General features: G+C 39.7%; 1 protein-coding gene across 1 annotated transcript in view; it reads right to left on the bottom strand.

Moving 5' to 3' along the window:
* Positions 1–16,233, bottom strand: part of Dpt (dermatopontin) — a 46,914-nt gene extending 30,681 nt beyond the window's left edge. The window contains exons 1-2 of the mRNA XM_020154465.2: positions 16,131–16,233; positions 5,702–6,193 (exon numbers count right to left, since the gene is read on the bottom strand). Of these exons, the coding sequence (XP_020010054.1) occupies positions 5,702–6,006 (305 nt within the window). The 5' untranslated portion in view covers positions 6,007–6,193; positions 16,131–16,233. The remainder of the gene's footprint in view (positions 1–5,701; positions 6,194–16,130) is intronic.
* Positions 16,234–27,164: the final 10,931 nt, after the last annotated feature.

Below are 27,164 nucleotides of genomic sequence, written 5' to 3'. Positions count from 1 at the left end.
CATAAAGGAAATGCAAATCAAAACCATGTTAAGATTCCACTTCACTCCTGTTAGAATGACTACTGTCAAGAACACCAACAAGAACAAATGTTGGCATGAATGGGGGGAAAAGGAGCCCTCACTGTTGGCCGGGAGTGTAAACTACTATAACCACTATGGAAAACAGTATGGAGGCTCCTCAAAAAGCTGAAAATAGAGCTGCCATATGATACAGCAATACCACTCCTAAAGATATATCTGAAGCAATGTAAGTCAGGTTACAATAAAGGCACCTGCACACCCATGTTTATTGCAGCATTAGTCACAAAAGCTAAGTTATAGAAACAACCAAGATCCCTCATTACTAATGAATGGATTAAGAAAATATGGTATTTGTATACAATGGAATTTTAATCAGTCATAGAGAAGAATGAAATTTTGTTGTTTGCGGGTAAATGGATGGAACTGGAGAACATAATCTTAAGTGAAGTTAGCCAGTTTCAGAAAGCCAAAGGTTGCATGTTTTCTCTCATATATGTAATATAGACCTAATACAAATACAAGCAATATTATGAAAATCAGGTCAGGCTGATGGGAGGTCACATACAAGAGAGGAAGGTAAAAGAAGGAAGTTAAGAAGGTGAATATGGTTGATGTACTTCCTATACAAGAATGAATATAGAAATTTTAAACCTGTTGAAACCACCATAAGAAGGGGACTAAGGTAGAAAAGAGAAAAATAGAGGGGATGAACCAATTGGGTTATAATACATATATACATGGAAATATCACAATGAAACACCCTGTACAGCTATCTTAAACAAACACAAATGTCTTTTTTTTTTTTTACAAAAATGGAGAACAGAAAGGCAAAACAGGTCACAGGTCCTGTTACAGGGGGTGGGGGGTACCAGTGAGTGGAGGGATGCTATAAGGAAAGGATGTAGGTGGGTGACTATGGTAGAAACATTACATACACGTGTATGTAAACAGAAAAATGAGACCTGTTGAAACTACTCCAGCAACGGGAGGAGGGAGGATAAAGGAGAATGATGGAGGGGGTGAATTCAACTGTGATATATCATAAGAACTTTTGTAAATGTCACAGTGTACCCCCAGTACAACAATAATGAAAAAAAAGAAATTGATAACAATAAAAAGAAATCATTCTTGTATAGATTAGACCTCTTCTTTAGCTCATTACTCACTGTGGCCTTATCTAAAAAAAAAAAAAAAAACCAGCAACATTTCATATCCACCTGCGGCACCAGGCATCAGACTAGCTGCTTTACCATTACCAGCAATGAGCAGGCAAATATAATGCTTTGGAGCCACAGATTCCCCGTGAATAAGACAGAGATAATAATTTTTTCCTTGCAAAACCACAACATTGTTGTGAAGATCAAGTAAGATTAGCCTATGAGCAATCCAAGGGCACAGTCTGTATGTTATTAATCTTCATATTCCTGCAGTCTCTCAGAGTTCTTAATAACAAACATTGAAAGAGCAAATGAAGGTACACATAAGAAATACATTATAAATTGCAAATCACCACAGTAGTTAGGGTTAGGGTCAGAGACCTTATATTTAATGATTTCATTGATTTTTTTCTTTTTGGTGGAACTAGAGTTTGAACTCAGGGCTTTGTGCTTGCAAAGCAGGTACTCTACCACTTGAGCCACACCTCCAGTCCACTTGCTGTGGTTATTTTAGAGATGGGATCCTGTGAACTATTTGCCTGGGTTGACCTCAAACTGGTCCTCCTGATGTCAGCCTTCCAAGTAGCTAGGATTACAGGCATGAGCCACTGGCACCTGGCTTTCATTGATTTTCAATTGCTTCACTCTCTTGGATTTAATTCCTAATTTACTATGCGAGAAGATTGCTCTACGTTATACTCGAGTCCTCTTTCAGTACTAGAATTCTTGAATTTTTGTTATGTTCTGTTTGCCTTTCAAATTCTCAGTATTTATACAGGCCAGCCTTCATTCTTACATTTTTAAAACTTTTTTATTTTGAAGTAATTTTAGATTTACAGAGAGTTGTAAAGATAATATACAGAGTTCGTGTCTACCCTTCACCCAGTTCCCCTAGTGTCATCTTTCATAACTTGGGTGAGTCTATGAATGCTAAGAAATTAACATTGGGAAAGCCTTAAACTCCAGACTTTATTTGGATTTCACCAATTTTTGCACTAATGTTTCAGGATCCAAACCAAGCTGCCATGCAACATTTAGTCCTTACAGATTTTACCATAAAGTCAGAGTTTGCTATTCTACTTTTTAAGTTTATTGAGACATTAAGATTATTGGAGGAATGTAAACCTAATAAAGAATTCATCCTTTGGTAACCATTTTTATCAGTCATCCTCTATGAATGTCTTAGAGATCTTCAGGAAATCTTAAAAGACCATCCTGCATGCTGGTAAATGCAACAGACCAAACTGAGATGTTGGGCCCCATATTATAAATAAGGGAATACTGATAATCAAAGATACAAGCAGAGTGGTTTTTCCCCTGAGAAAATTAGTAGTCTTCTTTGTCAGGGTGGTGGAAACACTGGCTGGGATTTGTACTGCCTCATGCACCAACTAGACTGATTTAGTTTTTCATTGCATATTTATTTTGACCTATCATATACCTATTCTAGGCCCTGGGGATACAGTGGTGAATGAGACAAAGTCCCTGTGTTCATGAAGCTTATATTTGTGAAGGAAACAAACAGTAAACTAATATAAATCTGGTGGTGACAAGTGTACAGCAGGAAACAAGGCATGCTGAGGGAGTAGGAGGTAGGAGACGGTGGTTTAGAGGAGCAGGTGCTCTACACACTAAACACTCAGGACCAGGAACTTCATGGCAGTTGTTTGTTGGTGGAGGTCAGCATCCATGCTTCAGAAAATGGCATCTAAAGAGGTGGTTTTCTTCAGAGAAACCATGATGAACAACAGCTTTTTAAGCTGCTCAGTTATGATGGCAACACCTTTTAAAGACAGTGCCCTGTTTTCAAGTCTCTTCAGCAAGTCCTAGGTATTGTCATTAAATTTGTGTTTGAGATGCCTTTCCCCTCTTAAAATAAACTTGAAAGCTAATTCACTTGTCCAAGGCAGCCACACTGCACAGAACCCTCAACAACTCCTCCACAACAGATTAAGAGCCTGCAGCCAGTGGGAAGATGTAACTGATCCCCAGCCTGTGAGCAATTTCTTTGCTTCCAGATTTTTTCACTGAGACTGAAATCTGAACTCAAAGTCATAACTGTCTTTAAAAAATGCTTAGGGAGTGATTGGTATGAGTCCTGGGGCAGTTGAATCCTATAGTGAAGAAGCTGTTTTGCATGTTTGTGAGTTTTTAACCCAGTGATTAATGGGGAGGGAGAAGGAGGTCATGGAGGCTGGAAGGAGGAAAGTAAAAAAATTCCTTGATCCTGCACACCAAAAATGCAGAGGAAGAGGAGGTGGAAATAATGACGACTCACTTGTCAGCTTTTCACTAGACTCTCATGGGTCAAACAAAATCATGCTATTTCACTTTCTTCTTATTTTGCTTTTCTTCAAATTGCTTTGGAGTTCATGACAAACCAGTCACAAGTTGGAAAGTTTAAAACTGAACATCATTTGGCTTCTGTCCCTAGAAGAGTTATATATAAGCTTCCACAGAATATAAGACAAAGCCAAGTGCACGTTCAGGGTGAGCTGCCACTCTGTGGAGCCTTTCAGTTGTTATGCAGTCTGAGGGCTCACTTTCCAAATGAGGTGGGAGCCTAGGACTCTGAGCCCTGGGCCAAGGTCACATTGTCATTAGCACCAGGATCCAAACCCAGTCCTCCTGACTCAACTCAGGGCTCTCCCTTTAGGATATAACAATCTTCCCTGAGTGCTTGTTTTACTGTTGTAGCTCTAAAAAGGGGTTTTAGAAAGAGGCCACACCCATGTGATGGTCCCCTGATGGAGGAGACCAGAGGGACAATTGCAACTAGGTCATTTCCATGCCTTGTGCCAGGCAATGAGCCTGACTGTGGGGAGTCACTGGAGTCTGTCCTCAAGGCAAGCCTTGTCTCTGAGTCAGATATCTGTCTGGAAGGGTTTTGGCTCATTAAATCTGCTTTCCAGAGACAAGAGGGTGGGTGAGGACAGCCTAGTAAAGGCTGTCCAAGTAGTCTCTGTAGCCTGCTGTCTGACCTGCAGTTGCCTATGTTACCCTCTCCCCACGCATCCACAGGCCTGCTGGGCCTCTCCTCATAGTGACAAAGCTGACAAAGCCTCTTCAGGGCTAGACTTCTGTGTGATCTTACAGATCCCACCCTGGCCCAGGATAAAGAACTAGCTGAGTCTGGTTCTGTGGTCCTGGCTCTGCTAACTGAAGGTCCATGGTTGGGTGGGAGTCCATGTTGGGTGGGGGCAGTTGACTTTCAACAGGCATCATCATGGCTAAGCATATACTATTTGGAGCTGACTTTTTGGATCTAAATCTCAGCTTGCCAGCTGAGGAAAAACACTTTATGTCTAAGTGGCTGTTTTCCTACCTATAAAATGATTTATAGATTGTTTCCAGCATTAAATAAGATAATCTACATAAAGTGCTTACCACGGTGCTTGCTCAGGGTAAACACTAAATAAATAAGAGCTGTTTTTATTAGAGGCCCCTCTCATGTCTGGCTCTTCCACCTATCTATCTTTTCTTCTTGAATTTCTGGCTGTGTGACCCCTAGGACCTTATGCTTGACCACTTCCCTACTCCACCAAAGTCCTGCTGGAACCCCTCACAGAGTTGTCTAACTTGTTTTCCAGATAGCATAGGTGGTGGCCTGACATCTGGGCTTCCTCTGCCCTGGGCCTTTGTTCTCTAGGGTCAGCCTCTACCCTTTCTCCCCATTTCTGCAGTTTGTGCTCCATCAGGCAGCTGTGGTCATCAGTGGCCACAAAGTGGCATCAATGGCCACTGGCATGCACTTTTCACCCAGTACCAGGACTGGGACCCAGTTGAGACACTCACACCTCACAGAGAAGCACAAAGTGGGACCAATGCCACTGAGGAGGGAAGATTAGCCAGGTCAGGGTAGTACCTCTCTAAAAGCCTTTACTACACTAAGTTCCAGCAACAGAATCCACTTTAAACTCAGGCAGAGAGAAGGATCTCAGTACTCAAAATTGAGAGAACATATTTAATCAGAGCAGCAGAGAGCTATTTAATTTCATTTTCCTTTGCTTCAACTTCTTTGTCTTCCCTGCCCATTCACTTGCTCTAAATCGGTATTTCTCAAATTATCTGTACGGAGGACCCAATTGTTTATTTTTCCCAAACTATTCTGGACCAATACTTTGTAAAATAGTAAAAGTAAATCATTACAAAGTAGAAATGTCATTCCAATGTCACAGCAATGTTCGATTACTATAGTTTCTCAAGTAGTTTCAACTTCTATACTTCTCTTTTTACAGTCTGGTAAGCATTTTGCAGACTCACACAAGTCCCTGGACCAAACAGAGAGCCACCTCCAAAATGAACAAAACCACAAAGAAGTCCATTTGCCATGGACCTTCCCTGTTGGGTTTTTGTCTTATTAATATTTATTTTATAGCAGCTTGCCCCACCAGAGCAGGCAACTGTAAAGTTTGGGGTAAGAGTTGCTCAGGCTATGGACACTGCTATTCCCTGAGAGTCCAGCATCAACCAGGGGGACACACAGAGATGTTCCCAGCCCAAGTACAGTGGGTGCCCCTTACCATTCCATGCCAGCCCTGTTGATCTCCTCCCACCAGCACTCCGTGGGCTCCCCAAGGCTCTGGGGTGTGGGCAGGCAGGCATAGTTCCATTGTCTGTCAGAGCCTTCCTTTTTGTTGAAGATGCTCCTCACGGCCATCACCACCTGCCCATGGGGACACTGGTAGCTAAAGCCTTGCCGGTTCAGATTCACCCAGCCATCATCACTGTAGTCTTGGTATTGTTGGTATGGGTACCCATAGTCACCATACTGGCCCCAGACCACAGTGACCAGTGGCAGAAGTACCCATAGAAGAGTTAGGTCCATACTGTCTGGCTTTTGGCACAAAATGTCACCCTGAGTTGCTGAGCTGATTTTTATATAGCTGCCGCTGACATGTGGCTTCCAGATGTGGATGAGTAGGATCCAACTTCAGTGTGTCATTGCTTAAGCAAAAGTTTTCCACGCTGAGAAATTGGCCATAAGTACATCTAGCTTGTTTTAAGGTGGAATTCTAGGAATATACAAGGACCACGTAAATTGAGGAAATTTCCCAGCAAAAGAACGACTTTATGGATAGGTTACAAGAGCAACAGCTTCAGCCCCCTCAGAAATATTTGACTGAAAAAGATTAAGGAGTAGCCTGCTTGTACCTCACATTTCGGCACTCTATTCCTCTCTGACCCACACCACCCCTCACTACTAAACCCCTGTGTTTGTTCTTCTAAGATCACACAAATATCCAGCCAGTGATTTCAAAATGCAAATGTGTTAGAATGAAGGGATAGAATCATTTAGATTCCTGCAAACTGTATGCTTGGTTTCTTTCAAGTTCTCAGCCTAACATCTTTTAACCTTGAGCATAAGAAAGGGTGTACCAGTTTTGAGGGTAGAATTCTTGTACTGCATGTGGAAGTACTCTTGGTCTGTGGAGAGAAAAGTTGTGCATTATCTCTACACTTAAGCATCTGCCTAAGCTGCCGAAATTGGACACACCCACATCTAGAAACTGTTCTGCTCTCAATTATATAATGGTTTAAATCTGAATAATCACACTTTTATCCTTCGGTATTTTTTCCTTCCATTGAGTTTTCTTTTCATTTTGGCACAATTTACATAGAATAAAGGTCATCTTTTAAGACTTTTTTGTCATGTAGTCCTATAACCAGTACCACAATCAAGATACAAAACAGCTCCCTCAATCCAGAATATACCCTAACCCTTTGTAGCCAAATTTTTCCCAACATTCAGACCATGGTAACCAGATCTCCTTTCTGTTCCTATAGTTTCTCCTGTTCCAGGATGTCAAATAAATGAAATCATACCACCTGTCTCCATGTGTGTCCTTTTTACACATAGCATAAAGCTTTCAGGACTCATCCATGTTGTTGCATGGATGCATCCATGTTGCATCCATGTTATTTTTATTGCTGAGTAGGATTCCATAGTATGGAAACACGTAGATTGTATATACACTTACTATTTGTATATACAACTTCCATTTGTTGAAAGTTATTATGTATAAATAATTATGAATAAAGTTTCTATAAATGTGCATAGGCTTTTGTGTGAACAATTTTTTTTATTATTTCAGTAACTATCTAGAATAAGGAATTCCAGGGAGGTCATGTCTAAAACTGTCTAATACTCATTTTCAAAGTGATTGTACTATTGTGCATCCCTAATAGAAAATTTCCATTTTGCGGATATTTTAATAGGTTTGTAGTGATTTTAGCATATACATCTTGATTTCCCTAAAGCCTCATGATTTTGATATTTTTTCTTGTGCTTGTTGGACACAATATGCATTTTTTGGTGATTTCACTCTTCAAATCCTTTGAACTTTTCGGGCATCTTTTATACACATAGCATTTCCCATTCCTCATCAGAATTGTCTATAAGGAAGTTTCTTAAAATTTTTGTCAATACCCAATTATATCTGAAAAATCTGTGACTCTTATTAAAATGCAAATTCCTAAGCTCTACCCAGACCTACTAAATCATAACCTCACAGGGGGTATCCAAGTATCTACAGTAAAGTTTTCCAGGTGGTTCTTTTTCACACCAATGTTTGAAAATCTCTTTTCTAAAGGAACGTAGGGCCAGGGAAAAATCATATTGTAAATTCCTCTCCTTGCCCTACCTATAACACATGTACCAGATAGCATTTAAGCAGATTATAGATTAAGGTAGCCTTAAAAGCAAAGAAATGTTCACACATGGATAGAGCAACTCTAGGTGTGTACACGCACAAGTGAGCATTGTGTGTATGTGCTGGGTGTGCAATTGCTCCCATGATCATGGTTACAGAAGAAAGGGGAAGAAACTCTGGGCTGAACAGATATTTGATTCTCAATTTTGTTATTATCACCATCTTCCCCTACTACTTCTATCCCTAAGTAGCTGTCCAGTGTTGGCAACTGTAATCTTTTTAGCTTTGAGTGACAGCTCTGGCATCTAATGTGCCCAAGTAATTGTTCTCAGCCCTGTGAGCCCTTAGAAATTACTTGGAAGCTTTTGAAAATTAATTTGTCTGAGCTATCCTTTAGACCAACCAGGTCTAAGCTTCTGAGCAGGGCCCAGATGACAGTGTCCTTTAAAGCATTCCTATATGATATGTGCAGCCAAAGTTGAGTTGAGGACCACTACTCTAGAAGCTTTTTTGTTATCATCATCCCAATGATCACAAACTGTATCCTGCATTCTGGACATAACTTATGAATAGTCTTAAACCTTAAAGAGTCTGAGAGGCAATGTAAATGATTGTAAGCCTTTGTCTTTATCCCACATTGCTTTTTCTTCCCCCAAATTTCTAGGCCCTGCCTGGTCCCCATTCCCTGAAGACCAATCTTTCTTTCTCTTTGTCTTACACATGGTTGCTACATACCCAACCCCAAAGACTCTCTTATCTGAAAGCTGCCATGGTAGAACTTTCTGTGATGCACAGAAAATAAATATCTTTATACTTTAGGCCCATTTGAGTATAGATTTTGTAACTGAGAGCTGAAAGCAACTTAACTTGTGCCATATCTCAAGGGATTTCAGTAACTGCTGAGGCCACTGAGAAAGTTGTGGGGGATCTCACAGGGAATGTTTTTTAAGAGTAGGCATTATGCATATAAGTTTAATGCATTTATAGTATATCATCTGTTTTCAACCAGGTTTTAATATTATGTTCCTTATAACTTTATGGTACATATTAATGAGGCATTATTGGGATTTATTTTTCTCAATGAGGAAACTTTTATCAGAGAATATTTTGGCCCAAATTCCTAGAGCTGGAAGAATATGACTATTGGTCTTTTGAGTTCTATTCAGCAATTCCTTCCATCATTTCATCAAAACCATAGGTACTAATTATAAATCAACATTTAGAAATTACCAAATAAAGTAGTTATAATGTAAAGTTTTTTATATTAACACTCACATAAATAATTTGTACTATGAATTTCTGCTGTTATTTGTAAAGTATGTTCAATAGGCCCTGGATTGAAACATTAGATCAGTAGTTTTCAGAGTGTTATTCTAGGACCAGCAGCCTGGGCACCCCTGAGTGCTTCCTAGATATACAAATTCTCTGGTATTAAATCAATCCCTGCAATGTGTTTTAAAAACCCCTCCAGGGGGCCAGATGAATTATACAGTGAGAACCATTATATGAAAGATCGCTAGAAACACTGTACTCCAATTCCAGGAGTGGTGTCATAAGGAGTAAGGCAGCTGTATGGAAGCCCCTATGACTCTACTCAGTCATCATGACCCCAGAGCCTACACTCATAACCACTGGGCTCCTATGACATCATAGGAGCTGAAGGAAACCAAAATATTTCTCCTTAGAATATTGAAGTTTACTGGCCTTAAGAAAATTAAAAGACAGGGAAATTTTCTACTTTTCCTCTTCCAGCTTGAAGACAGGACATAAAACCTTTACTTGAGACAACTTTTATCAGATCAGAACCAGGTATCAGAGAAATCAGCAGACAAGACTTGCTGCATCAAATTCTTCCCATATGTTGCCTTCCACAGTTTTCCTAGGTTTATCTGCTCTTCTTTGTCTTGTTGCTGCTCTAAAACTATTATTTTTGTCTGAAAAGTACAGAAGCATCTGCTTTGGGCAGATCTTCAGACTTCACTGTCTTGTGGAGATCCTGACAAAAATGTAAATTAATAAAATACGTATTTTTTTTCTCATTAATCTGCCTTGTGTTAATTCGGTTTCTAGACTCAGCTAAAGATCCCAAGTAAGGACTAAGGTTGGGTGAAAGAGGAGATTAAATGGCTTTTAGCATATTCACATATTCACATTGTACAACCACAACTACAATCAATTTAGAGCATTTTAACCACTCAACAAGAAAGCTGGTACCGACTGTCAGTTATTCTTCATTTCTCTTTAATCCTTCAGCCTTAGGCAACAACTAATCTACTTTCTGTTTGTACTGATTTTTCAGATAGATGGTATAATCCAAAACATGATTGTTCATATTTGGCTTCTTCATTTAATATAATGTTTTTAAGATTCCTAAGTTGGGCCAGGTATAGTGGCTCAAGCTTATAATTCTAGCTACCTGGGAGGTGGAGACTGGGAGGATCATGGTTAGAGGTCAGCCTAGGCAAAAAGTTCAAAAGATCCCATCACACTCAATGGCTGGGACATGATGGCGTGTGCCCAGCTATACAGGGAAGCATAAATAGGGGGATCATGGTCTGGGATGGATCTGGCATAAAGCAAGACCCTATCTAAAAAATACCCAACGCAAAAAGGGCTGGAGATGTAGTTCAGGTAGTAGAGTGCCACACATATATATGCATATACACACACAAACATATATATATATATATATATATATATATATATATATATATATATATACATAAGTTGTAGTATATGTCTATACTTCCTTCCTTTTTATTGTTATTAGATATTCTACTATTTGAATATACTACATTTTATTTATTTATTCATTCATATGTGTAAAGTTGGTGGACATTTAGGTTGTTTCCACCTTTTGGATATTATGAACATTCATGTACAAGTTTTATCTAGATGTTTTCATTTTTCTTGGAGATGTACTCAAGGGGGGAATTGTTGGGTAAATGGTAACTTTATGTTTAACCATATTAGGAACTATCAGACAGTTTTCTGAAACAACTGCACCATTCTCTATCCACACCAAAAGTGTATGAGAATTCCAGTTTCTCTGCATCCTCAACACTTGTTATTAGTCTTGAGTTCTTCTGAAAGCTGTGGAAACCCATAGACATTCAGCTAATACTTTTGGGAACCCAGACACACTCCTCTGTGGCAGCTTCCTCAGACATACTTCTTAGGAGATTCTGAATGTAATGCTTTGGCCTAATCTCAACAGGGAGCCCCGGGAATGGCCTTAGAATGGACTCATCCCTCAGAGTTAATTTTATACATTCAGGATTGGGGAAGATTCTGCAATATGGTGGAAGGGAACAGTATAGACCCATGGAGTTATTTAGAGCAGACCAGAATTCACTGAAGCATTTTGGCTATGACCTCTTGGCTCCATGAACCAGCTATTGTGAGGGAACAGGGCACGGCTCATCCTAATGCCTGGATGTAGCTGACAGCCCCATATGAACAGATGCTTTGCCTGAAATATTGGCTCAGAATTATTTGAGGATTATAATTTTTCACCCTGCATTCTCCCCACCTTTTTGCCCCTTTTTGGCAGCACTGGAGGTTGACCTCAAGTTCTCACACTTGCAAGACAGGTGTTCTACCACTGAAGACACTCTGCCAGTCCATTTTTCCCCATTTTAACTCCTGCGTATAATCAAAATATGGCTACAGTTCTATGTGGCCAAAGTACAGGGTTATTATGGTAAGTCAGGAATTTCATGGTAAGTGTCAACTGAACTATTTGTTACCCTCCCCAAAACTGGATATTCTCCAGTTTCATATTTTAGCTGAGGAAGGTGTTAAGTAGCCTTAGCACTGCTGGGCTGAACTCCCATTTATGAAGCTCATCACCCTTTGCAAAATCCACTGCTTTCCTAAGATCTTTTGTGGAACCCACCATCCTGCCATTTGGAGTTAACACTGTGGGATATAAAAAGAATTTTAAAATGCTGTATTAGAGGCCAGCAGAAGAATAAGAGCTGAAGTTGAGAAAAGAGAAGAACAAATATTGGAGGGGTAGAATAAGGTAGATCCACTATGAGCTACGTACTCCACCAAATGCTTTACATATGATGGACCAATTAGGACAACCATATGTGGTTGAGGAAAGCATTATCATCACTAATGCATCTTGATTTTTACAGCTAGTATGTGGCACAAATGATTTTAATTCATCAGTTAATTTCTCTTAGTGAGGGCATCATATTACCCTAGGTGCCAAATAGTGATGTCAGGACCTCACAATAGTGGCAGAAGTTTCTAAGAAAAGCAAAGAGTAAGCTTAATGACTTTGGACTGGGTTTTCTCAACTCTGGCACTACTGAGGTTTTAGGTCAGATAGTTCTTTTTTTGTGGAGGCTCTCCTGTATATTGTAGTATGTTGAGCAGTATCCCTGGCCTCTATTCACAAGATACCAGTCATTTCTACTGCCTCCATCATCAACAGTTCTCTGGGGGACAAAAATCATCTCTGGTTGAGGACCACTGAGTTAGATAAAACATTTAACCTGTTTTATTATCTGTAAATGAGGAATAGTCAGAACACTTGCCACTTACCACAAGATTGTTGTAAGAATAATATCAAATAATAGTTTTGCAAAACCTTTGTAAATTGTAAAACTTGAGGCAAATGAAAGTTGACATTGCCTCCTCAGAGAAACACTAGACACTGGCTTTGAGGGGATCATCATACAAATCAGTGTAATGAGCAAACCTAGGGCTCTGCAGACAGCAGATACTTCATGTGCAGAATGATAACTGGAGGGTTTGGGCAATGGACAGAGCTGGAGGATGTGGTTTCACCACTCTCAAGGGCTCAATGTGAATGAGCATAATGGCAGAGGTCCCTGAGAGTGAGAAGTGTCTGGAGAACAAGGGCTGAGCACTAAGGGCACAGAGCGAGGGAGAAGAATTCAGGAGGCTCTGGAGCATTAGGCAGATGGAGGATCTTGCTGGAAAATAAGAACCATGATTGCATCTTGTGGGTGTCAGAGTGGGGTGATGGTAAACCAGGTTAGCTCTGAGATGCCCAAGGCAGGAAGCTCCTGGATCAAAGTGCCCCAATTAGTGGGCCAAGATCTGTGAGGAAGAAGGAAACCTAGAGATATACAGGTTGTTAGAGATAATTGCTTTAGTAAACCCATTATATACTCACAAGTGGAGCATCAGAGACTGGAATATCCAATATAACCTGGAACTCAAGACCTGCTAGAGAACACATTAAAGTAATGTGCAATTGGGGAGATTCAGTTACAAGTGTGGGGAAAGAGAGAATGATTCAATCAGAAAATACTTAGAAAATGTATCTTGGACTGACATCACTAATTTGAAATCAGTTTTGTAAGTGCTTAAATCTGAAGTTTATGAAATAAATAACTACCTCATTTGTGCCACATTTTGCATAATGCATATAAACCACTCAGTCCAGCTGGCGGTAAGAACTGAGTAAATATTTATTCTTTTCCATTTGCAGGGTTTTAACATGATTTCAGTTTATCTTTGCATTAATGGAGCTAGAGAAGCCAACTTTATTATTTCATCAGTTTAAAAATGGAGGCTTTGAACCTGCACACCCATGTTTATTGCGGCACTATTCACAATAGCCAAGTTATGGAAACAGCCAAGATGCCCCACCACTGACCAATGGATTAAGAAAATGTGGTATCTATACACAATGGAATTTTATGCAGCCATGAAGAAGAACGAAATGTTATTCGCTGGTAAATGGATGGAATTGGAGAACATCATTCTGAGTGAGGTTAGCCTGGCCCAAAAGACCAAAAATCAATCGTATGTTCTCCCTCATATGTGGACATTAGATCAAGGGCAAACACAACAAGGGGATTGGACTTTGAGCACATGATAAAAGCGAGAGCACATAAGGGAGGTGTGAGGATAGGTAAGACACCTAAAAAATTAGCTAGCATTTGTTGCCCTTAACGCAGAGAAACTAAAGCAGATACCTTAAAAGCAACTGAGGCCAATAGGAAAAGGGGACCAGGAACTAGAGAAAAGGTGAGATCAAAAAGAATTAACCTAGAAGGTAACACCCACGCACAGGAAATCAATGCGAGTCAATGCCCTGTATAGCTATCCTTATCTCAACCAGCAAAAACCCTTGTTCCTTCCTATTATTGCTTATACTCTCTCTACAACAAAATTAGAAATAAGGGCAAAATAGTTTCTGCTGGGTATTGAGGGGGCAGGGAGGAGAGGAGGGGGTGAGGGGGTGGTAAGGGAGGGGGAGGGAGCAGGGGGGAGAAATGACCCAAGCCTTGTATGCACATATGAATAATAAAAACAAAACAAAACAAAACAAAAAATATGGCTCTGGACAGTACCAATGCTTTTCAACCTAAAAAAAAAAAAAAATGGAGGCTTTGAGAAGTAGAGCGAGATCTACTTCTTGATAACAAGATCTGGACGTAGTGAGCCCATGTGCCCCTGTTCTAAACCAAGATCCTGAAGCCCCCTTCAATGCTCTGATAGTCAGCCACAAGGAGCCCTTCCTGGACTCTTGGAGGACTTAGCATCTAGATATTTGGAGAAAATGTCCTTTAAGGAGACAAGGTGGCTGATCCTAGCATGATTTGGAAGAGCCAGTTCATATTCATTTATTAGTCTTCACTCTCCAACCATCCTGAAGGTGAGTGTGGGAGCCAGGATTTTGTAGAAGTGGCCTCCCTAAAAGTAACTTTCCTCTCTAGAAAAAGCAGTATTTTCCATTATCTGTCTTATTAGTTTTGTCTTCCAGCAATGCTTCTACTTCCTGTGTCCTCTGATCATACTTGTCTTCCCCTTTAACTAAAATTCACTTTCAAGTTCATTACCCTTTAACTAAAATTCACAGGCATTCGTGCTCTCCCATTTCTGTAGTATGTACTTTTACTTTATTTCAGTTGTACTGAAAGAAAGTACTTCATATGAGTGGGTTTCAGATGTTACACCTGGTCACTTGAGAAGCCTACTGTCTCTACCAGCTCTAAAAACACACTTCTACTCAAAAAATATTGATTCGCATGCAGTGCATCACAATCACAGAAGAGTGTACTAAAGACAGATTCCTAGGTTCCTGGTGAGCCCTACAGAAGTGGAATCGTGGAGACAGGGCCCAGGAATTTACCTTTTTAATGAGTTTCCCTTTGACTTTTATGCATAACAAAGCTTAGGATCACAGGCTAAGGTACATACTTATTTTCTGAGAGTTTCTGATTCCCCAAGTAAAGGCAGGACCAGGGCTCTTCTGCTAATGACACTGCAGTTGGTGAACGTAGAAGCTCCTGGGGTTCCACAGCACGTGGGCTGTGCTGAGGGCTCTGCACTACAATCCTGTTTTCAGGAGCCCACCACCTGCCTCCTGCTCACGCGCCACCCACGCAGTGACAGAGCAGAACTGAGAACTGCAGCACAGGCAGCAGCTCAGCCTGCCTCCCATCCCTGTCAACAGCCTGGAGCTCAGCACACTGCACACTAATGAGTCCTATTTTCTACCATAGCTTTTTAAAATGCTGCAGTATTAACACCTACCAAAATAATTCATCTCTTTACGTCAATGAGCTGGCTTTACCTAAGCAAAAGCAGTAACAGAGGCTGTGGCATTTCTGCTGCATTGCCAAAGCCCTGGAGAATGAGAGAGAGAGAGAGAGAGAGAGAGAGAGAGAGAGAGTTGTGTGTACATACAGGCACATACTTAACTTTTAATTTATCATGAAATTAAAATGAGACAATACTTGCAAACTGCTTAGAAGAAAGCTTGACACTAAAAACAACAAACAAACAAACAAACAAAAAACAAATTCAAGGTCTTTTGTAAGGTGATGCCCTGGATGGTCTCTGTTTTACTCTGGACCTCTGCTCTTTCCTCCATTGTGCCTTAGGAGGTTTTATGAGCTGTCAAAATGCACTCTCTTATCCTCTGGTCCAGGCTGGACTTGGCCAAGAGAAGGCATTAGTAAAGCATGGGAGAACAAAAGGAGGGGTCAAAATACAAATTCCACTGGCTCTGTGCCTTAGGAGTCTTGTTTGACAGTGGCTGGATATCTTTCCCTGCAGCTTAGGCTTTGGTTGGCAGGCCCATATTCCAAAGTGAATTCTTCTGGGTTCCAGTAACCCAACTTCCCCACCCTGCTACTTTAGGACTATTAGGTAGCTTCCCCAGGACTATTCCAGTGGCTTATCAACATAGCTAGCCCTGGGGTGCTCACCCTTAACCCTCAATTCTTGTATCAACCACCTAAATGCCAGCCTTTGCAACCTTTTCCCTTCAGAAAGTCAAATGCAAATCTTTTCCTGAAAATACCTGGAGATTCCCTCTGATTTGTCCTTATGTGTGTGTCAGGCTTTGCTTCTCAGCCATGTAGTCCTTGTTCCCAGAGATCTTCCTGAGCAAAGGAAACAGATCTTGCTGACTTGCTTGCTTATGTCAGTGTGTCTGTGGCACACATTTATACTCATAGTACTGAATGTCATCCTCATACTCTTCAAGAGACATGCTATCCCTTGTTTACAAATGAGGCAATTGATACTTAGAGAGAAACATGTCCAAAGTCACCCATGTGTTGGAGAAGGTCTCTTTTCAAGCCTTTTAGAACACAAATCCTATGCTCTCACAATGAGGAGTCTCAGGATTGCATGGGAATCACTTGAAGAGATTATAAGGCAGTTTCCTGGCCTATATTTACAGACATATGTAGGTCTACAGGGGACCTAGAAAAGGAGAGTCTATAATGAACTTTTTTTGCTCTCTCTGCCTGGAATGTTCATCCCTTCTAAAAACACTCTCCTCTTTTAGATCTTGGTGCCCAAGGATATCTTCCTGCCCTCCCTATCTCAGAAAAGCCCCCTCCTCACACTCTCTGCATAGACCTCCTTCATGGCCCTTATCACAACTGCAATTCTATATTTATTTGTATAATTATTCGATAACATCTGACATCCTGAACTAGGCTATTAGTTCCACAAGGGCCACCCCGTGCCGATTTTCACACACTGCTGTTCTTCCGGGTACAGTACATTTCCTGGTACATTTTTGGAATTCAGTAAATATTTATCAGAGGTCCACTGAACTGAAATTTCAAGTGTGGACCAAATGACCACTAGTTCACATTCAGTCTTTCGGTTTTGTGAATATTAGGCGTTTTTAGAAACAAGGAGTGAGTTTTATTTGATGCCTCCCAAGACATTGACCAGAATACTAATCTGACTTATTATGGATTGGAAGATGACCCCAGGATATCAGAGCAGCTTCTGTCCACTGGACTAGACAATGAGCCACCTAAAAACCAGAACACTTGTATGTACCACTACATCCCCAGAGTCCAGCATTGATGGTAGATGCTAGATCAATGTTTTCTTGTATGAATGAGCAGAAATAGGCCAGCATTGATGAATTAAAGGCACTTTCCACTCCTCTTCTCAATTCATGTCTGTCTTCCCTCAAAAATGCTTTTAGGATTCACTGAAGCAAGACTTGAAATAATGTGGCCTTCTGGCTAGTGACATTACAGAGAAAATGATCAACAATGAACAGAACACCATGTGGCAATATCCAAATAAGATAGCTTCAGGGGCAAAAATGCAATTCATGGAGTGAAGAGGCAAAACTGCAGCAAGTGTCATGCTTTGTAAACTAAAGAATTTCAACTAAAAGAAGCATCCACTTGCACAAAATGCAAGCTTCTCATTTTTTACTATATGACTATGATACCATAAGTAGTATCCTACAAATCTCTCTCCCGCTCTTTTTATATATACATACATATATATATATATATATATATATGGTAAAATTGAATATATATGCATATATATGTATATGTGTGTATATATATATGTACATATATACATATGTGTGTACATATATATATGTACATATATATATTTAGTTGCTAACAAGTGACTTTATTCTGATAAGCCCAGGAAACCAAATTATCAATACATCCTGAGACATTTTAAGACTTTTGACCCTATGTTTTACAGAGGCACCAATTGGTCCTTGTTCTCTCTTAAGCAAGGACATGCTACTCCATTTATTTTACTATAGCCAATAACACTAATGGTTTCCTAAGGCCTGGTATAGTGGATTTGGATCAAATAGTGTCCTCTCAAAATTTCTACCTACCCAGAACCTCAGAATGTAACCTTATTTGGAATAAAGATCTTTGCAAATGTAATTGTTAGGAGTTTTATGATGAATTCATCCTGGATTTACGTTGTTCCTATAGACCAATGACTAGTGTGCTTATTAGAAGAGAAGACACCCAGAGACTCAGACAGAGAGGATTATGGGAAGATGGAGGCAGATTGAAGAGATACATCTATAAGCCAAGGAGTTCAAAGGATTGCCAGAAGCTAGGAAGAATACTTGCCTTTGTTTTCAGAAAGAGCACAGCCCTGATGACACCTTGGTATTGAACTTCTAGCCTTCAAAATGGTGAGAGAATAAATTTCTGTTGTTCTAAGCTATCAGGTTTGTGGTGGTTTGTTATGGCAACTCCAGAAAGCTAGTTCATCTGGATTCTGGGTTTCTACCATCAGGGTGACACAGTCATCCTCTGGTACTCTTCGGTGTACCAGACACAATCCTTGCCAGCTTTCTCGGTCCCCCTCAACGACCTTCCTTCTCTCTTCACCAGCACACCACTACAAACACATTTTAACTTGAATGGAATATCACAGCATCAGTTTCCTGAGCAGCCCCTGAGCAGAGACACTCCGTAACAAGCTCTGCAAGTGAGGGCAGACTCTTCCACTTGGGGAGGAGAGGGCACTTCAATCAAGGGGGTGTAAAGCATGGAGGAAAACTGGTGGATACCCACCCCTTCATTCCCCTTTCCCCAGTCTACTTCAAGCCACACTTTCCAAACCATCCAGAGAAGTCCAGATTCCCAGTGGACATATCTGCTGAGTATCACCTCAAGCTTCACTGCTTTTCACTTGGATTTCACGCTATTCTTCCCAAATAGAGCCCTTAACATTTTAGTCCCTGCCATGGGTTCCAGATTCTTAGCAGACTCTGGGAAGACCAGGTGGCAAAACGTGAACAAGTTAATTAATGTTTCTGTGCCTCAGGTTCCCCCTCTTTAATGGAAAAATTAACATTTTCTACATCATATGATTGCTGTGAGAAATTAAATAAGTATACATATATATACACATGTATATATGTATATATATTACCTTGAAAGGTGTCAGGCACATAGTAAGTGGTAAGTAATATTGAGTGTTACATGGTATAAGGAGATTTGGGGTTTGGTACCAAAGGCTAATGAGAATTCTCCATTAAATCCTCATCCATTAGGGACAATCTGATAATTGTATGAATATATTACTTTTAAAAGATTAAGGGGAAAGAAAAGAGCATGTGGCAGAAGTTATTAGTGGAAAAAATGGTCTGAGAAAGTAAATATTATTTTTGCAAGCTCTCAGTCCACAAATCTTTTGAAAAAAATCTTAACTACTATAACAACAGAGCAAACATTCTCTGCTTCTTTGTACAAAGCCAAATGAACATTTGGTTTAATCCAATGAGCAAATCCACCAGCAGCAGCAATTTTATGGATATAACAAAAGCTACCACCTGCATGTCTGTGTCAGGGACACCATGCTGCCTCTTTCTGTTCATATCACATTTAATCCTTATAACCATCCTCTGAGCTAGAATATAGACATTTTAGATATGAGAAAACTGTCTCAGAGAGAAAAAGCTAAGTAATTGTCCTAGGAAGCACAGTCAGGTGTGGGGCACCTAGGATTCGAACCCAAGAAGTCTATCTTTAAAATTCACCATCTCATCCTTTCTTATGATGTGCCATTGCCTCAATTTAGCTCCAAAACTATATACTCATTTTGATAATGTAAAAATACAGAAGGAATGGAGTACAAATGCTTATCTTCCCACAGAAGCAATCTACTCTTTCTCATTGAATAGAATGATCTACAAGAAAGACTGCACAGTTCTGAAAGATGTCCCAAGCTCTGCCATTCCCTCGTGCTTAGACCGTCCTGTTAATTAGGTCCTATATGTCCCCCTTCGCTTGTGAAATACATACCACAAGATGGCTTTCAGAAAGCCCATAACTTCAAGCTCCAATATTTAAAGCACACCACTGCAAACCAGACACAGCAGCCTAGTGGCGAAGCTCCATTAACAGAACCTCCACAGCCCTGCTCCTGGGGGGAGTCAAAACCTGCCACCCCCACAGCAGAATGTCCCAGGTCACTGACAAAGCACCTCCCTTGTTTAGTCCTCGGTTTGTCCTTTGGTGTAGGCACATCCCTCTCCTGACCTGACACTGGTAAGTTAGGCTGTGTGTGGTACCTGCAGCTTGGAAGGGCAGTACTGTTTCTGAACAACAAGAGCTGGCATTTTCCCCTAGCTAATCAGAAAGGAACCAAGCACTGTAATATTAGCAAGTCTCTTCAAGCTACTGGAGTGGAAGACATTATATAAGCATAAATTATTAGTGGAACTGGAAGGATGAAGAGCTAATACACTAGGTATTTTCAGGGGGTGGAGTAGAAGGCTTTGAGTCACGGATAGCTATGATGCCTTTGCTGGTTTCCTTTCATTGCAGGCATTCAGTGCTTTGAACAGGCTTGCTGTTCAACAAGTACAAGTAAGAACATTCCCTCGGGAAAGCGTATTCTTAAAATGTTTCCATGCTCATTAAGTGATATATAACATACAAAAATGCCTCATGTGTTATTGGAAAAGGTTTACATCTCCTTCATTCTACCTTCCTATCTAGGATTTACTATGAAATAAACAATTGTCTTGAATTATGCAAACTTAAATGTCACTAATTTCCAGAATGATTTCAGTGTATTCTTTGACAATAATTATTTTGCCACTTTAATTGAATTTCTAAGAATTCATTCTCTGGGTCTGGAAAAAATACTTTTCTCTAATGATGTTATTTTTCCCATTCAAGAATGTATCATATTTGTGCATTTGTTAAAACCAAAACATTTATTTAAGTTTGCCGGGAACCTTGGATGAGTCATTAAACCTCTCTGAGCTTATTTCCTCATTTGTCAACCAGGGGGTTGAGTAAGATCGGAGGCCCTTTTCAACTCTAGCATCCATATGCTTAATACTATATGATAATTATTAATACATAATTTTATAGATGCAATATATAATTCATGCATTAATAATATTAATATATTGAAAATGTATTCTTGAAAAAATAAAGACTTTTAAGGCATTGAAAAAGTTTCTGTCTCTGTAACTTTGAAGTCACCATTAAGTTCTTGGTTATGGAAAAAAACAGGTGATTGAGAAAGATTTGGAGGTATCTTCTCAGGTTTTTCCCTGATTCCTCCTAAGGGCTTATGATTCAGCCACATGAATTACTTTCAAGAATCTAAAAATACTGTGATCATTTTTCCTTCCTGGCTTGCGCCTAATCTCACAGCACAGAACACTCTTAACATCTGTGTCCCCGTTCACCTGACTCACCCCAAATCATCTGCAGACCTCAGCTTAGGTATGCCTCCTATAGGAGAACTTGCCTGGTTCCCACAACTGCATAGTATCCTTCCTAGGCATTCTTGTTTCAGGTGTCCTTATTATGCTGCATCCAAAGCTTTACTGTGCTTGCCTGCTTATTTTCTAAAAGCTTCTTCTAGACTCTAAGGTCCCTGAAGTAGAAATCTTATGTTATTTACCCTTAAGTCCTATTTCTAGCTCTATTTATTTTTTATTTATTACTGTTTTATAACACAATTATCTGTCTTCTAATTGATGCTTTAATATTCATTGTTGTTATAGAATTTCAAACTCTAAGCAGCTTTAGACCATCCACATTGTTTAGTAAACACACCTCACATCTGATTTTCATTGCTGTCAGTTGGTTCTTCCAAGTACTCACTGTTAAAGAGAGCTGCTCAGTTAGGCTATCCAACAGGTATGTGGATATTACACTATGACCAGCTGAGGAACATGCTATTTGCAATTTTTCAAGATGGAGAAGGAGGCACATTTTATAAAGTCTTCCCAGGGCTCAAGAATCATGGAATTCTCCTCTGCTTCCTTTGTAGTACATGATTCTCTACTAAAAATTATATTTAAGGACGAATCACATCTGAGTTTGAGCTCTTATTGTCTGACATAGCCAATAGATATCGTTTGTTGACAGCTCCTTTATCGTTCTCTCACTAAGTATCCCGGAGCAGTATCCACCTGAAGCCAGCATACTTTCTGAGGTACTCCTAGGATACTTCACAAGAGAATGATAAAGGAACACTTGTTATCATTTGTGGCAAGTTCATTTAAAAGCTCCTCAAACCTCACAATGACTGACAAACCTCAAATCCAAACTCAGAAGACAGAGACTCATCTACATATTTGGCTCTAAATCCTTTACAAGTGCTATCTAGAGAAGGCTAAAGGTGAAATTGAATAGAATGTGTCACGTTATTGGTAAGCTCTGTGAATATCAACCAAGAATCCATTAATCCCTTTTGTCTCTTAATTGCTATCTGATTTTAGCAAAGTTTCTTAACAGTCAGAGTCTTTATTTATTATTTGCAAAAATATAGACAGGGCTACTCATGTTGGGGATTCATGGTGAGAACGACTCTACTTCAATTTCTTATTGTCAGTTTACATTCCAACTGCTAAAATTCCAACTGATACTAGGAAGACATTTTGATGAAAAGGATCTAAGGTTATTTTCCCTTTCTTTATTTTACCTCAATTTGCCTTCTAGTCCTAAACAAAGGAAGGAAGTGATAGTATTGTTATAGCTAAAAACCCAGCAAGTCTTTAATCAGGTTTGTGGAACTCCCTTTCTCTAATGGATTAGAGAGGTAAGAAAGAAATCATCAAGACTTTACATCAAATTCCTGCTCTTCAATATTATTTGAGGTCTTAAGCAAGTAAATATAACCTGCGACTGACTCCTCAACTGTAAAACTTGGGATGATAATACCCAGTTCTTAAGATTGTTATGGGGACTGAATGTTAATTGCATCTGAAGTGATCAGGTACTACCTTGCACGTAGTAACAATTTAGCAGTTGAGAAGCACTCTTATGCTCTTTTTTGAGACTTCCACAGTTGTGCACTCTGAGACTCCATTTCCCCTGCCCATCCAGTGAACATGGATGAAGAGCCTGGAAAGTTTTCCATCCCTGCCTACTAGAAGCCTACTCAAATAAACAGGTGTGTTGTGGACTACAGAGGAGAGAGGTTCTGGAGTTGGTAAGAACTGCCTTTGTCAGCTGGAATTATTTGAACTGTAAGTCATTGTTCACTCTGTTGCAAAGTAGCGATAATAGCTGGGTCTGCTTCATAGGATCCTTGTATAAGATGAGAAAATGCATATGAAAGTGCTGAGCACAATACTTGGTAGTAAGCAGTCAATAAGTGATACTTACTGACTATGTCAGACAATAAGAGCTCAACTCAGATGCATGCTCCCCTCTGGAGATTTTCCTGATCATTCTAATTGTATTCACTCTCTGGGCTGCCATAACACATCATCTATAATGTGTTTCTTTGCAACATGAATTGTCTTGCTGCTGTGTGTTAAAATAAGGAGTTTATATGAAACCCCCAGAGACTGCTTATTTCAGCCACAAGTTCCTCACTGTCAGTAGGGGTACATAGAAAAGGCTCAAAAGCCCCTGCTGAATTGAATGGAAATGATGAATTAAAGCAGAAAAAAAACTCCTTTTGCAAAACATGATTAACTAAGAAGAGAGGTTCTATTCCCTCCCCCCACAACACCTAGAACAGAAAGACACAAACCATGTTTAGTTGTCACCTTGGCATGTGTGGCCAAGAAATTGGTAGAGAATGAGAAGCCAAGGATGAATCATGCAGGTAAAAATTCCATTTACAAAGGAATCACTATGAAAATATTTATGCTGGAATAACATGAATGAATCAATTTGCAGAGCTAACACTACGTCAGTTGTTAGAAGAGGATTATTATGGATGAAATGGGCAATCTTCTCGAGGTTTGTCAGACAACGGAATAGAGCTCACTCAACTGCTGACAGACAGCTTAACCTTTCAAATCCAACCTCACTTATTCTCATCCAACTAAAGGAAAACCAGTTGATATGTTATGTATGTAAAACAAGCATCCATTGGTAGATCACTCACCACTAATTTTTATGGGCTCTCTACAATTTGCAGCTACAAGCATTCCACTGATAAATAGGAAGAAGGATGGAGATGATGTGCGGGAAGAAGAGGATGGAAATTAAGCCTCTTGCAGGCTTCCAGTCACACCACTTTCTCTTTATCTATAAAATTTTATCTTTGTTATTGTTCAAGACACTGATAAGCAAATGCCTCACACATGAAAACTCCACTGGATGGGACTGCGGTATGAGGTTTCAGATATTAGAGCTACATAAGGGAATACTCCATGAAACAAAAGCAGATAGTATCTCAACTCCAGCACTTCACCAAAGACACTAAATACTTGCCTCAGGTGCCAAGCATGTAAGCAGAATGACAGGAGGGAGAAAGAGAGAAATGGATTGCTACTGTAACATATGTGCAGCCCCTGTCTGAAGTCAGAGTCAAAGCAGGCACTCATGAAGTATTGTGTTTCATCCACATAATCCCAGCTCCTCCAGAATATTAAAGGGACATTTTTAGTTTATGGTAAAAACATTTTTTAAAACTAAATTTAGTATCTATTGTTTGCATGAAAGGTCAAAGGGATATTGGTAGTTTTAATTCTTGCATTCTTGAAAAAGCCACATATTTTCATACCAGGGCTCTGCCTGACACTCTTAGAGAATGTCAGGTAAATTGTTTTACCACTAAAATTTGAGAAGTGAATTTGGGAAGTTTTCCAACTGATAAAATGAGATGGTTAATGTAACTCATCCCCCAAACAGTGGTTCTTAACACTTTGAAGATCTTAGATCTTAGACAACCTTGAAAAACTGATGAAAGCTGTAAACCTTTTTAGAAGAAAGCACATACATTTGACTTTTAACATATATTTTTAGGGAATTATGGACACTTTGAATCCATCCATGGTCCATGCTTCTCTGCTTTAAAGCATTCTTTCCTAATATTTTACAACTACAAATTCATACCAAGAGGGAGTAAAAACAAGGGTACTGGCTCTTGCCCTCAGAGACACCAATTTTAAATTCAGTGTTCCCTAGGGTATCTAGTTAAAAATAAAAGAAATCTGACCTCCTGAATTTTAATCCACATAGTATTATAAAGTCTTAATGAAATGAATTAAAGCTACTAGCCTTAGGTTCCTTTCTGTATACTTGTAAATGAGTTTTTCTAAGTAATCAAACTTTCCACTTGCATTGTGATTTCAAAGCAATTTCCTGGGGAAAATATTTAACCAAAGAATGTGAACAAAATAATCATATTTTGATAAGAAGTGAAATTCACCATTGAAGCCTCGTGGCCCTGGTAGGGCCCTTGTTTCAGAAAGTCAGGAAAACAAACTCAAGGACTGATCACTCAACAGAAGCAATCACAGATTCCCTTTTAAAAATCTGCTTAGTGACGTGGAACATCTGAAGTACTGTTCCAGCATGTTATATAGGAGACACGTCAGGTGGGAAGTGAGAGGTAGCAAGCACAGTGACTTCAAAAACAGGGGGAAAATGTCAAGATAATGGAACAGTTATAAGATAGCTAAAATCTCCAAGTGACAAATATTGGTTGTCTAAGCACTTCCCAAAACATCTACTTTTTTCCTATTTAAAAACCTTCATCATCTTATTCATCTATGTATTTCAAAGGCCAAGTTAGCATCTGGCCCATGTTCTTCTTGCACATTTTTCTTTTCTTTTCTCCTATTTTTTGGCAAAAAAAATGTCAGAGTAGGAAGTAGAATTATCTTCCTGTTCTAGTGCCTGAAATTCTATTAGGGGAGGTCTTTAGGCCATGATTTGAGTCCCCAGTTGTCCCCTTTTATACTGGAAATATAGAACAGTTAATATGTCAATTAAATAACTCAATCTAATGTGAAATAAGGTCTTCTGGTTCAATTTTTCACAGCTACCCAAGATGGGACATCAAGGTAACAAAGACAAGATGATCAAGGACAGGCAAGTTTTGATTTTCATCAGACAGAGGGAGAGACCCTAAGAAATAACTAAGGACACTTGTGCTGAAATATGACATGGCAGGAGAGCCAGGGAGAAGCTAGGGGCACCTGGAGCAGAGGAATGCTGAGAGAACAAGTGTCAAGTGCACAGGGAGAACTTTAGTTTCTTTAGTTTGCCTCAAATAATTCCTATCAGCTGACAAAAAATTATATGTACCATACTACCCTGAATGTGTCAGTTATTTTATTTTGAAAACTTTTACACATGGTAGGCAGTAAAAATATTTGTGGAATGAATGAAATTATCACCAACACCCCTGAGCCATATGATAACTAAGTTTAAAATCTTTCTCATTAAAATGCAGTTCTAAAGCTGAGGCCCCCTTGCAGCTGACCAACTTTTATCGGTTAACAGTATGGCCATCTGTCTGGAATAAATGCCTTGAAGGGCATTCTCCATACCATATTTCCTTCTAGTCATGCATCATTGTATTTCATTCTCTTTGCTTTTTTCATTGGTGCTATGTTGATAATATACCTATTACTACTATTAGATATATTATGACCTTTATGGAACATCTAATGAGTGTCAGGCATTACATTCACACATTTGCATCAGGTGTATATTAACAATATTTTCATTCTACAGATTGAAGTCTTGAGAGTTCAAGGTTGTTCAGTTAGTAAGGTTTATAAACCTTCTTACGTGGTACCAAGTCAGGGCCCTTGAGTCCTGTGCAATGCAACTTGGGTTTTGCAGTAAGAGAGCACTCAGTCCAGGTTGCTGGCAAGTGAGAAAAAGTTCACCATATTAATTGCAAATTAAAGGCTCCTGAGGAATAATAAACACAGACGCTCTGGTGCCATGTCGGCTCCATTTGGTCTGGAATTATGAAGCTCCCACTCTCGTAAAGCTGTGTTCAAGATTGCTGCTGCTCACCAGGCAAAACACTAGGTGATCTGGTAGAAAGTAGTGTGCCTCATGCTCTGGCAAAGGTGGGGGTGACATAAGGCAAACCTGAGGCCTACAAGTGACCTTGGGAAGTATGTTACTTCTCTCCCACCCCTCCCCCAGTATCTCTGGGTCTCTAAAAATCCAACCTGCTTGTTACTGCTCTCTGGACACAGTGTGGGGCTCCTCAGTGCCATTCCCTGGGGAGGAGATCTTGTCTCCAGCAGTTCCTGTACTCACTGCCTCAGCTAGCCTGGTGGAAACTGCTTTTCACCAGCCAGCCAACCAGAACCATGCCCCAGTTCCTTTCTGTAGAACTATAAAGGCAAGAT

The sequence above is a fragment of the Castor canadensis genome, chromosome 11 (assembly GCF_047511655.1).
Source record: "Castor canadensis chromosome 11, mCasCan1.hap1v2, whole genome shotgun sequence".
NCBI lineage: Eukaryota > Metazoa > Chordata > Mammalia > Rodentia > Castoridae > Castor > Castor canadensis.
The sequence above is the reverse complement of the archived record's forward strand: the minus strand, read 5'-3'. Positions and strand labels throughout refer to the sequence as shown.